Here is a 12,415-nt window from a genome sequence, read left to right on the forward strand (position 1 = left end):
GGGGGGGAGACAGGCTCCCCCTCCCCAGCCATCTTCACAAACACTTGCCCCAGCTTGTTGACAAGAATGATTTTAGATGTGGCAGGTTTGGGGGGCTCAGGGGCAGGGCCCAGGCTCAATACTCGAACCCCTGGAGCCCCAGGGAGCCAGGCAAACGTCCGAGTGGTGTCAGCGGGGCTGGGAGGCAGGCCCTGGGGAGGCTGGCTGCCATTGGCCAGGGGAGGTGCTGGGGGTAGTGGCTCCTCTCTGGGCCCAGTACCCCCTTCCCCAGGCCCCCCTAGGTTCTTCAACACGAAATCCACAATTTCTGATGGCAAGTCCTCAGGAGGTCGGGCCCTGTCCCCTGCAGTCCCAATGACCCCAGCCCGGCCTGCTCCTGGCCCTGAAGGAGTCCCCTGGCCCCGAGGCTGCTGAACTGCCTCGGCCTCGCTGTCTGTGCCGTCATCCACTCCGTCCAGCTGTTCGATGCGGGGGGTTCCAGGGAGAGCGCCAGGGGCCAGGGCAGGGCCAGACACCACAGTCACAGGGAAGTGGACGTAGCGGGGGGTAGGGCTGGCCTCTTCCTCTGAACTGTCCCCTGGGCCCCCATGGCTGCTCCCCACTGCCCCTGCAGCCACAATCTCTTCCTGAAAGGGCTCAGTCCCCAGCAGGCTGGCCGCAAAGTCCAGGTCAGCAGCACTCAGTCCTGATACCACCTCCATGTCCTCAAAATCTGGGCCCAGGTCTTCAGGGGGTGGTGGAGGAGATGGGGCAGGGCCAGGGGGAGCCAGCTCCCCTGAGAAAGGGTAGATGGGGGCTCTAACAACAACATGAGGGGGGCACCCTGAGCTGAGGGGAGGGAGTTCTGAGAGAAGGGAGAGGCCCGCCGGCGTGGTGTTTGGCAGCCTCCCTGAGCCAGCCACTGAGGGGGCCTGGGGCAGCCAAGGGAGAGGCGTCTGGGGGGAGCTGGGAAGTCCAGGTCTCCCACTGTAGGGATGTGGTGGGTCAGAGAAGATGGACTTCCTGTGGGGGGAAGGGTCATTGTCAGCCACGTGCTCCTGCCTCTCCTGCCCCACCCCTCCCCTGGATACTCCCAGGTACTCACCAGGGGAGGGCAGGGGTCCGAAGGAGACACCCCCCAAGGGCCTCCGGGATGGTGAATAGTTGGGCACTTTGATTCGAGCCCCTGAGAAGGAGCGGGGGGCCAGAGGAGGGGCACTGCTTAGATCCAGCCGAAGAGTGGGGTCCAGGTTTTGGATGAGTGAGTGGTGCTCAGGAGCTCCAGGGATAAGGGCATCTGCTTCTGGTGGGGCCTCCACATGATCTGGGGGCTCTAAAGAGTCAAAAGAATGGCATCAGGAGTGGCAGGGGCTCTTTGTCAAAGCCTCTCCCTTACACGCCATCCCTTCTTTTGAGCCAATTAAGTCTTCTCCTATTCCCAACCCGGTCACAACTGGCACTGGTTCCTAGTCAACACTCATGCCCCAAACACCTCTGTGGCTTCTGCAAAAACTTCATATGCACCTGGGTCAGGGTCCTTTTGTGACTGTTCCTCACCCATCCTTTGCTATCTCCCCAATTCCTGGCTGTCTACTGTTCTCATTCAGGCCCTACTTGCTACGAGGGGCACTGCCCTCTCTCCAGCAAGGCCAGTCCTACCACTTTCTTCCTTGCTCTGCACATCCCTGCCACATCAAACATATCCGCCCCATCCAGGCACTTGTGGCTCCCCATTACCTGGCTCCACCCAACCTGTGCAAACTGATATCTGCCGCCTCCTCCCTTGTTTCCAGCCAGGATGGCTGCGCCCTCCTCCCCTCTCTATTTCATGTCAGGTTCCAACCTAGAGCAAACTCCTTACCTGTAAACAATCCCAATCTCTTCCTCCTCCCATTTCTCCCCCAAAGGCCTCTCCCTTTACCAGTCTCCAAGTCCATTCTTTGCTCTGTGCCATCCAGCCCTCAGCTACTTCCCTCAGTGCCAACACGGCTGTGAAGGTGCCAGTTTGGGAACTGGGCAGATCAGGTTAGAATCCTGTCTCTACTATGTTACAGTGGAGAGTAACTACCCTTTTGAATTTCAGCACAGCAGAGCTTGTACCTTCCTCAGAGAGCTGTGGGGAGCATTACATGAACACATAGCCCCAAGTGAGCTGGCCCTAAAAGCTCCTTACATTCGTACAGATGTTGTCACCCCTCTAAAGCAGGTCATGGTGCTCTCCCCTCACTTCCTGTGAAATGCTGAGCACAGTCCCCAGCACGTAATGCACAGCTGTTATCTGTTATTGCCATTACAACAAGTGAAAGAACAGCAAACATCCTGGAGTTTCTTTAGGGAAGAGGGAAATAAGGGTTGGTGGGTAACTGCTTGGGGAGGGTGGCATTCAAGGAAGAAAATGAGGTAGTTCCAAGGCTGTACCTGTGGAAGGGGAAGGGCTGTGCACAATGGTCTGGTTCTCCTCCGCTGCCTCCAGGTGAACAGGCTCTTCCCTGGGCCCCCATGGCCGATACTCAAGAATTCGGCACCGATACCAGCAGCGCCGCCGAGCATCCACCGTGCTCCAGTACAGACGGGAGCACCTGTTGGGTGGGCGTGTCGGGCAAGAGGGTCAGGACAACTTGGGAAACGGGATTCAGTTCTGGAGTCCCGAACCCCATTAATTCCCCCTGGGCTGCTCACTGGTAGCCAATGGGAAAGAGCCGTCCCTCGCAGTCCGAGAGATCAGACAGAGTACCCAAGGAGTCAATTCGGATGGAGCCTATGGGGCAGAGGAGAGGTCAGGAGGGTGGGGCCAGGAAGGGTCAGGAAGAGCACAGTAGAGCAAGCAGCTTACCGATGAGCACGTTGATGGCATCAGGTTCGAGCCCTGTCAAGAACTTTCTCTTGAAGTTGATGCCTTCAAAGTCCACATAGACTCGGCGGAGAACATCAAAACCATCAGGGGTCACGATCTCCTGGGAGGTGGGTGGCAAATGCGATTGTTGGGTTGGTGGGGGTGAGAGGGATGTGAGGGAAAGCTCTGTAGGCAAGGACTGGAAAGTCAGGGGCTTGGCTAAAGGACTTGGGGAGAACAAAGAGACACTGAGAGGCAGCAAAGGTCACACCTGAGGGGTGCAGGGGTCCCTGAGTGAAAAGGGATAAGAAAGCAGTGGGGAGCTGTCTGCCCCACAGAAATGGCCCACCTTGCCATCCAGTAGGTCTGTGTGTTTCTGACAGAAAACTTTCTTGTCATCCTGGAAGATGCAGTAGCTGGCCCGGGCACACATGAAGTGGAAGTTACTGAGGCAGGAGGAAAGGCAGCAGCCCACCGTGGCTCCAGGCTTTAGGCAGAGCTCACAGCGCTGCGGGTGGAAGGGGCTGCTGAGGGGAGAAGCCAGTGACCGGGGCCAGGGCCTGACGCTCAGCATCACTGTCCTTGAGATTGTGCTTGGACCCATCTAGCCCAGCACTTCACACAGCAAAGGTGCTCACCAAACATAATGTCTCTCCTAGCTGCATCCAGGACTGAGTTGACACCAAAATTATTTCAGTTTTCATTTTAATCAGTGTTGCAATAGAAAGAAAAATAACAACAGCTAACACTCACTGAGCAGCATTTACCATCTCTTATGTGATTCTAATGCAGAACTTATATATTTAATCCTCACATCTGCCCCCTGTGATAGGTACTTCTATTGTCTTAGTTTCTGACAGTGAGCTTCTTGAGATGTTCTATAGTACCTGCCCCAGGTCCCACACTGGTGAGAGGGATTTCTAACCCAGGCAACACCTCATCTCATGGGGACACAGCTAAATGCCATACCGTATGGCAAGCATTCAGCACAGGTTCAAACAGAAGGTCTTCTAACCTTTAACCTCCCAGGTCAGAGTGCACAAACAGGAACAAAGCCACTATCTTTCCTACATCAGAGTCCTGGGACAACCCTAAAAGGTAACTGGATCAGCAGTGAAAGGACATGCTGGGGCAGAGACTGTGAAACGAGAGCTGTCTACACTGAAAGAGGGGCCCTTCCCGAGAACACGAGGGCTGCCCACCTCTCCAGGCCCATGCTCTCACCATCTGCCTCCCTCGAGCCACAGCAGCGTGGACATTCTTGAGCGAACCATCGTTTTCCTCAAACACTTCGGCTGACCAAATGGCACAGTTGACATGTGTCCACTCATTCTGCCCAATGTACAGGAGACGCCCTGCCTCCTGGGGGCAGAGAAATGACATGAAGAGAGGTCCCAGGGACCAGGTCTCACAACCTGGGGTTTCACACACCAGCCCTCACCTTAGAGTCGGCATCCCCATATTTGAGGCAGAGAGCACACTGACGGGGGTCCTCCAGGTGTGAGAAAGCAACTGGATCCTTGCCCTGCAAAGCTGTAAGGAGTATGGAAAAGGAGGTCCAAGAATCAGAACCTGGAGCCTGGTCCACCAACTCCGGGGCTCTGGCTTCCAGCACCTGCTACCCAGTACCTGCTGATGGGTCCCCTGGAGGCTGTCCCGATTCTGGGGCCTCTGGTTCCTGCTGCCTCCACTGAGCGTAGACATGGTCCAGGGATGGGGGCAACACGGCATTGGGAAGGACTCCGCTGTAGATAGGCAGGGTCAGCATCTAACAGGGGTGGCTGGACTGGGGCCCCCCACAATCTCAGCCTAAACATGCCACGACACCCTATGTCCTCTCTCCATGTGGCATTTCTCGCAGCAGGGCTGGTGCTAAGCCTGACTCCACATCATACCACACCCTCTCATGCCATCTTTGGCACATGAAATGCTGTTCTTCATGCCTGGAATACTCTTTCTCCACATCTCAGCTCTGTGTTATCTTTTTTTGGAAGTCTTAGGCCCTAGGCTCCAGCAGGCACCTCCCTGGCCTTTCTCAACATCGCCCTGGCCATCTGGGTCATCAGTGCCAGCCCAATCTCCCAAACATGGCTTGCTCACTGCTGTCCCCAATACTGCTTTGCACAAAGTAGAAACAAAGTGACAGCCAATTCCACAATCTATGTCTTTGCTAGTCTATACTCACCGAGGACTCTCATCCTGGTCCCACCACTCTCTAGACCCTAACACTGTCCCTTGTCTACCCTCAGCCCAGTTTGACTCTGGATTCCCAGGTTCCCTTGGCCTTTGCCCTCACTCCCTGGTTCCCCTCTTGCTACCCAGCCTTGCTCACTTTGGCAGCCGAGTACTCCGTCGCCAGTACTTGGGGTCGTGGGCGTCGAACCAGCCGAATGTAGACTCTAGCAGCTAGGAAGTAACAGGATGAGAAAAAGTGGCTTCCCCAGGAGAGTTGGTAGAGGCAGGGTCTGAAGAACGCCCCCTCTCCTCCCCAGTACCACTTGAGCCACCCTAAGGCATTCCCCACAGATCTCACCTTCAGTAGGAGCCCCTTCATCTGGCCTCCAGCCCGGCGCTCTGAGGTCTCTCCTTCTTCCGAGTGCCTCATCAGGATTCCCACCACGTCCTCCATGAAGCTGTGCTGTAAGGGGGCTTGTCAAGATCCAAGCCCCGCCTCAACCCCAGCCCTCTCCTCTTGGCACCCACCTGTTCCTCTTAGTGTCCCACTCACCACGGACTTGTAGTGGCCTGCCTCAAAGCGCTGACTCACGGCTTGCAGATCACAGGGCCCTGGGTGCAGCTGCTTTCCATCCTGCCCACACTACAAAGAGGGGAAGTCAGCAGGGCTGGTGCTGGGCCTGACCCCACCTCATCCTGCTGCCCGAACCCTTCAGACCTGGGTGCACAGCAGCAGTGGGCCTACCACCTTGGAGCTCAACAGGCCCTGGAGCACCTGGCGCAACCCCCCCTGCAGGGCGCCACTCAGGGCCTCTCGCCAGCGGGGGTGTGTAGCCCCAGCACACGGTCCACAGGTGTACAACACTGAGTCTGGCAGCCCCGAAAGGATCTCATAGTCCTCATCTAGAACAGCCAGGGCAAGAAAGGAAAAAACGGTTTGGAAGGATGTGAGAGCTCAGCAGCCCCTAGGACATTTAGCCCACCTGTCCTCTGAGGTGGGGGGTAGGAGGTCACACTCCAATACTCCGCCCCACTCACCTGAGAGCCCCTCGCACTTGGCGTGCACCCAGTGGTCACACTGTGCACACTGCATCATCTTGCTTTCGTAGTCATTGTCTTCATAGCAGCGCGTGCAGATTGGGCAGTAGTTTCCTAAAGAAAGAGGGAAGGAGAGCGCAAGTCAGAGGGGCTGGGGCCACTACCTGCCCCTCAGAGTCTCTGTTGTAGAGGTGAGGGGGTGGCGGTGCCATCCCTTGACCGCTACATAGGCTGCCTATATTATGCCCTATCTTGGGTACCTACCATTCCCAAAAAGCTGGATAAGGCTAAGGCCTCTTTTCTAACCCTGCAGCCCTGATGCCTTACAAGGATAGGGTTTTGCTAAATATGCTGCCCAAACAAATGAGGAAAGCCCAGATTTTCAAAGTGCTCAGTGAAGACACGGGGTTCCAGGAAGCAGCTCAGCAACCACCACAAGGGTGAGGTCCCAGGCCCTCCACTTCCATTGCCCTCAGAACGGCTGTGTCCCCTTACTCCCTACTTTACATACTGAATGCTCTTCTATAGGACTAACCTGAACAGACGGAAATGTTCCATGCCTAAAAAAGGGTGGAAAACCACTAGAAAAGCACATCTGTTCTAACTGCTTGTGCAGGAGCCTGGCCCACTCCCCAGTGGACTCCCAGGGCCCAGGACCCCTGCCAGGTCCCCACCTTTCTCATAGAGCTGGGTGCACCTGGGGCAGAGGCTGTAATCTCCAGACCATTCGACGTCCCAGTTCTTGCCTGGAGTCGCCCCACAGCTTTTACAGCGCACGCAGGCTGAGCAGATCTGGGGGGTGGGGCAGGGTGATGTTAGGGGTAGAGCCAGAAACCACGCTAGAGCAATGTGAGGGGAGGGTGGGCAAAGAGGAGTGGGCAGTACACAGGAGACAGATAAGTAGGGGAAGAGAAGCAGAACAGGAGAGGAATGAAGTGGGGAGACTGGTGATGGGGAGACTGGGAGGAGTGGAAGTTAGGCTAGAGCAGGGGATTCTGAGCCTGGGACTATGGAATCCATGAGCCCTTAAAAACATTACATGTAAATTCTGCAAATAAACCTTGATTATGCAAAACTCTTGAAGACAAAATGTTATTTCTATCAAACTCTCAAAAGGATCTCCAACCTTCCTCTCCTCCTGAGAGTCCTAGCCTGGAGCAAGGCTAGGGGTGGTGGCGGCATTAATTATAACTCCAAAGCAAGGGGTGGGGGCCTCATCTCTTACCCAGTGGCGCCGTTTGCGTGTGGCCCGGGTTGGGTAGCTGGGCCCCAGGCAGGCTGGGTGGTAAGCATGGCGGCAGCGCTCACACTCTAGGAGATGCTATTGGATGTTGAAGAAAGACAGCAATGGCAGGACCTACTGCCACAGGAATATCCTTCTCCTCTATGTCTCCACCCACTCCCATGGCTCCTGTGCCCAAACCTTGGATCCCCTGCCTTTGCGCCCACAGACGTGGCAGAACTTGCAGCGTCGGCAGCACCAGGTGTCATGATGTTGGGGCAGGGGCCGCTCGGCTTCCTCCAGGCAGAATGGGTGGAAAGGGTCACAGCAGACTTGGCAGAATACCAGCTGGGGGTGGAAGAGTGAACAATGGGCACAGTGTGAGGCCAGGAGGCCAGGGCATGAGATCCTGCTAAGAGGGCCCAAGAAATCAGGCAGTAAGACCTAATGGACATGTGGAGGAGCTGTGAAAAAAAGTGGGATCTAACCTCATGCAGCCCTTTGCTGGCACACAGCAAGCACACCATAGGTGGCCCCCCTGGCACAGAGGTGAGCACACTCAGGCCTCCCATCAGCCACACGTTTTCCAGGTCACAATCCTCCTGAGGGAGAACACGACACAGGATCAGAGAGCAGTCAGGAAGACAAATCAGATCCATCCTTAAAGCTCTGGCTTCTCATAATCAATCAGTAAGTTTCTTCCAATCACAGTCCCGGCCACCCTTCCCCTCAAAGCCATACCTTGAAATCTACACGGACTCGATGCACACCATCAGGGGACTTCTGTTTTCCAGTCCAGCCATTGGGAAAAGAAGCAAAGGGGCCAGGGGCCAAAGCATCCTGGGGAGGGATGGCGGTGGTCAGAAAGCTGCTCTTCTCACTGCCCTCTGCCCCAGCCTGTCCAACCCTGTCTTTTGTCCAGATCCTTTGCTTTCCAGAAGGACAGGCCTGTCTTCTGGTGTGGACACACCATGACACTCAGGTGAACCTGTTACCCTGACTTGCCAGGAAGCTCCTGGAGGGCGGGAGCCATGCCTTCCACAGGGCTCAGGGTTCTTGGTGTGGGGCCGTGCTGACCTTGTCCAGGCGCCTTCGGGCCTTGAGCTGCAACACAGGCTGCAGGGTGGGTTTGCGGGGCCGGCTCTGCTCCTCGGATTCTGGCACTGGCAGCTCTAGGCACGACGCGTAAGCGGTGAGGTTTCTCTCTTCCCTGCCCCTCTGCCCCTCTCCTACAACCCCCGAGTGTTACCTGGATCCCCAGGCCTTCTTTAACCAACCAAAGTCTGCTAGGGTGACTCTTAGGCCTTGTTCAATAAGCTTCTAAACACACTGCACACCATTTCCCCCATCCACCTAAGACTACCTGCACAAAGCTTTCTCCATTACACTGACAGAATCCTGGATCAGAGCCCCATCCCTTCCACAAAGAATACACAGGATTGACTGAGAGAGAAAGCAATAAGCAATTCGCACCATTCTCTCGGGGGGTCCGACGTCGGGGAGCAGGAGGACCCCCGGGCTCCGAGTCATCCGAGTCCTCGAAGATATCATAGGAGGGTCGCTGTTTGACGCAGCGCCGGGCGGACTTGCGCTGCAGTAGGAGGGAGTCCTGCTCCTCGGGCCCTGGGGGGGCCACCACCTCCTCCCGGGGCCCCCCAGCTCCCGCCCCCCGGCGTGGGCCTGGAGGACCAGGGGAGGCCTCAGGAGATTCATCGGAATCCCAGGGCAACAGCGTCTTCACTATCGTCCGGCCTGTGGGAACAGGGGACTTAGTAGGATCTGAGCTCAGCCAGGGACATGGGACACTGGGATGGAGAAAAGCCAGAAAGAAGTGGGACAGAAAAGAACAAGTATGGGAGAGATACAAAAGCACATTATGGAAAAGACAAAGATGGTGGACTGCAAAGATAAAGGGAGAAAAACAAAGAAAACACGGTTTCCTCCAAACCACAAGTCTAGAAAAGGCTGTGTAAAGAAATGCTCCTCAAAACTTGTTACCTTTTTTAGCCAGCCGTTCCATCTTCCGAGCCTCTATCTTGTCACACTTCCGGTATCTGGGGAGGGGAGCAGCACGTCACCAGGGTAGGGGACTGGTGGTCTGGGGGAAGAGAGGAAGCTCTCCACAAGGATGCCAATCCCACTGCTCTGGTGGGGCAGGAGGCCTGGGTGACAGACACCATGGGTGGAAATGGGGACTGCATCCCAACTACTCACACACAGCACTGCTTCTTGGTGTTAGGGCCCCCAAACTTGGGCTTGTCCAGGCAGTTGACACAGGAGCCACAATCCTGCACACGCAGGCAGCCCCGACAGTGTCCACATCGTGCCATCCGCATCTTCTTGCCATGATGGGAGGGCAGTGGGCGCCGAGGTGTAGGGGCCAGAGGCCCTCCAGACCCTGCAGGCTCTGAGTCTCCCCCTGGCCCTGCTGACTCTGCCTTTCCCTGCTGTGACCGTGATGGGACACTCTCAGTCTCAGATGCTGACGATGTATCTAGAGCAGCAGAGAGAAGGGGATGGAGCCACAAAGCCACCAGGCCTTCTACCTCGTCTCCTCGTTCTCTCCTAGACCTCATTCAATTGGCCCTCTGGCCACCACTTTCCTACAGTTCTCAGGTTCCACATGCCCCCAAACTCACCTTGTCTAAGACCTAGCACCTGCCATCTAGCCCCAAGCACCCAACTTGGCTCCCACTCGCCTAGGCTCCTGGTGCATTTGCTTGCCCCAGACTTGACACAAGTGTCAAATCTCTCCACAACACACCCACCCTACCCTCTGTGGCAAGGTCCTGCCGATCCCGGAGGGGGAGAGCACTCAGGCGGGGGACATCTTCAGGCACCATGGCCCGGGCCTGACCCAGGGCTACAGCAGCATGACGGCAGACGTGTTTGATTCGGGGACCCTGCACAGGGGACTCGGGGCCCTGGGGGAAAAGAAACCAGAAATAAAAGCTGGGAGTTGCTGCTTGTACTCCTGCAACCAGCCTTCTTCAGAGGGCCCTCTTCCCAACCCATACCGATGGTCTCTCTCTTTTAGTTTCCACCGACTCATCTTCAGACTTGATGGAAACTCTATCTGAGACCTGCTTGACAGTCCCCGTGACCTCTTCCAACTGCCCTCCAGGGCTTGGCTGCTGTGGGAATAACAAACAGGGTCAGAAATTAGAAAGTGAGGAAAGATGGGGCCAGGGAAGGAACACAGGAAGCTGGGGGACGAGATGGACTGGCTGAGGGTTCCCTGCAATGCTAAACAGTGTCTACGGAGGCAGGAGGTTAAGGGATTACAGGGAATTAAGGCTGGATGACTAGGTGCAGGGGCCTGGCCAAAGTACCATGCTTACCGGCATCAAAGATGCCACCTTCTGCTGCTGCTGCTGGTCAATCTTGAACAGCTGCACCTTGGCTCTCTTGAGGAGACTGAACATTTTCTCCTCTACACCAGACAGTGGTAAGGAACCCAGGCCCGCAATCCGAGTTTTTTCCAGTGGTGATGGTGGCTGTGGCTGCAGTGGTGGTAGTGCCTGAGGCAGCAGCTGGGTTTGCAAGGCCTGTAGGGACTGCTGTAGCTGAGCCTGAGGCTGCTGCCCATTGCTTGGAGCTGGAGCCCCAGGTAGGGGCACCTCGGCCTTAACTGGGGTGGCGACCACAGGGGCAAATCGAGGCAGGCTGAGATGGTTGGTGCGGCCCACTGCCCGTGGCTCAGGCTCAGCTGGAGATTCATCAGCAGGAGGAGGCTCTGGCTCAGGGGCTTCAGGGGCTCCAAGAGGAGGAGTAGTAAGCACCGATTCATAGATCTTCAGGTGGGCTTCACTTGGGGTAAACTGAGGGGCCCGAAGGAGCAGGGGCCTCCGAGATGGAGTGACAGGGGCAGGGGTAAGTAGGAAAACTGTGGAGAGCAGGGGAGGAAGAGAGGGGGCAGTTCCCAGTCCAGTGAGTCCAGCGAAATGTGGGTTCCCTTAGGATGAGACCGTCTCTTTTCAGGAGGAGGAGTGGGACTGGGGTGAACAGAGTTGGGAGCTACATAATTGGAGAAGGGGAGCTGGTGATGGCTCCTGGGGGATGAGTGGGGAGGCTTGAGCAGCGGGAGGCCGCAGAGTAGGTGAGACCTCCACCTTTAGAGGTTTGGGGGGGTCTTCATCCATAAATCGCCGGGGTGTCTTGATGACACGGGAAGAACGGGCACTCACCACGGGCATAATAAACTGCCGGATATTCTTCAGGAAGGTGGTGCTTTTGGGGGCCACAGTGGGGCTGTCTTCCAGAGGGCCTCCTGCGGTAGTGCTGGGGGTTGGAGTGGGAGGAGAGGTGCCCTCTGGCCCTGCCCGAGCAGCTTCCCGCTCTGCTCGTTGGCTGGGAGTCAGGGGAGGCCGGCCCCGCTTCCTGGAACATGTAGCTGGGACCACGGGAGGAGGGGATTCTTCTGCTCCTCTGGAGCAGGAGGAGGAGGGTGGAGGGGGATGGTGGGGTGGAGGGGTCACTGAGGGTGGTGGAGGGCAAAGTGGATGGAGGAGGGAGATGTTGAGGGGATGGGAGGGCTGGGGGGAGGTGGAGGGGCTGGAGGAGTCAGAGATGGTGAGGGCAGCTTTGCTTCTTCCTTTTCCTCAGCTAGCATCATCTCTTTCTCAGCTACAGCTCTCTCTTCCTTCTCTCCCCCCTCCTCATCTTTCTCTTCTTCTTTCACCTCCTCTCCCTCCTCCTTCAACTTCTGTTCCTTGCTCCAGCAAGGGCCCTCTCCCTGTCCAGGTCCGACTCTTCCTTGGGGGGCATCCTGGCAGCTTTCCTCATGTTGATCTTGACCCTGACCTGATTCAAGCCCCAAGGACAATTGTTCCATCTTCACTTTTCTGGCCTTTGAAACAAACTTGATCACGAGGGGGAGCCCGCCTCGGCCTCGACCCCTGCCTCCACGGCCTCCTCGCCCAGACTGTCCTCCACGCTTGGGGGTCCCAGGTCCTGGGCCAGGCCCCTCCTTGCACTTCCAGCTGCCAGTTCGGTGTTTTACTGGAACCACAGGAGGTGGGGGCTCAGGTTTGGGGATTGTCACAGCTGCTTCTGCCACCATTACTGCTTGTTGCTTCTTCCTGCAGGGGCCTGCTGGCCGTCCTGGGGGCCGCCCTCGAGACCGACGGGGGGTGGAGGGCTCACATGCCCGGCTCCGGGGGGCTGGG

At 56.7% G+C, this 12,415-nt stretch overlaps 1 protein-coding gene across 1 annotated transcript in view; it reads right to left on the bottom strand.

Moving 5' to 3' along the window:
* Window positions 1-12,415, bottom strand: part of KMT2B (lysine methyltransferase 2B) — a 22,099-nt gene that overhangs the window by 5,167 nt on the left and 4,517 nt on the right. Inside the window, 31 exon segments of the mRNA XM_039850213.1 lie at window positions 3-807; window positions 809-931; window positions 933-1,002; window positions 1,085-1,312; window positions 2,398-2,558; window positions 2,659-2,737; window positions 2,813-2,933; window positions 3,162-3,320; window positions 4,037-4,174; window positions 4,254-4,345; window positions 4,442-4,557; window positions 5,145-5,218; window positions 5,346-5,450; window positions 5,541-5,630; window positions 5,706-5,890; window positions 6,026-6,139; window positions 6,700-6,817; window positions 7,251-7,346; window positions 7,449-7,595; window positions 7,736-7,849; window positions 7,989-8,087; window positions 8,325-8,419; window positions 8,721-8,999; window positions 9,246-9,301; window positions 9,462-9,741; window positions 10,021-10,171; window positions 10,265-10,378; window positions 10,589-11,165; window positions 11,167-11,282; window positions 11,285-11,749; window positions 11,752-12,410. Coding sequence (XP_039706147.1) covers window positions 3-807; window positions 809-931; window positions 933-1,002; window positions 1,085-1,312; window positions 2,398-2,558; window positions 2,659-2,737; window positions 2,813-2,933; window positions 3,162-3,320; window positions 4,037-4,174; window positions 4,254-4,345; window positions 4,442-4,557; window positions 5,145-5,218; window positions 5,346-5,450; window positions 5,541-5,630; window positions 5,706-5,890; window positions 6,026-6,139; window positions 6,700-6,817; window positions 7,251-7,346; window positions 7,449-7,595; window positions 7,736-7,849; window positions 7,989-8,087; window positions 8,325-8,419; window positions 8,721-8,999; window positions 9,246-9,301; window positions 9,462-9,741; window positions 10,021-10,171; window positions 10,265-10,378; window positions 10,589-11,165; window positions 11,167-11,282; window positions 11,285-11,749; window positions 11,752-12,410 — 6,026 coding nt within the window.

Source organism: Pteropus medius, unplaced genomic scaffold (genome assembly GCF_902729225.1).
Source record: "Pteropus medius unplaced genomic scaffold, Ma_sr-lr_union100, whole genome shotgun sequence".
NCBI lineage: Eukaryota > Metazoa > Chordata > Mammalia > Chiroptera > Pteropodidae > Pteropus > Pteropus medius.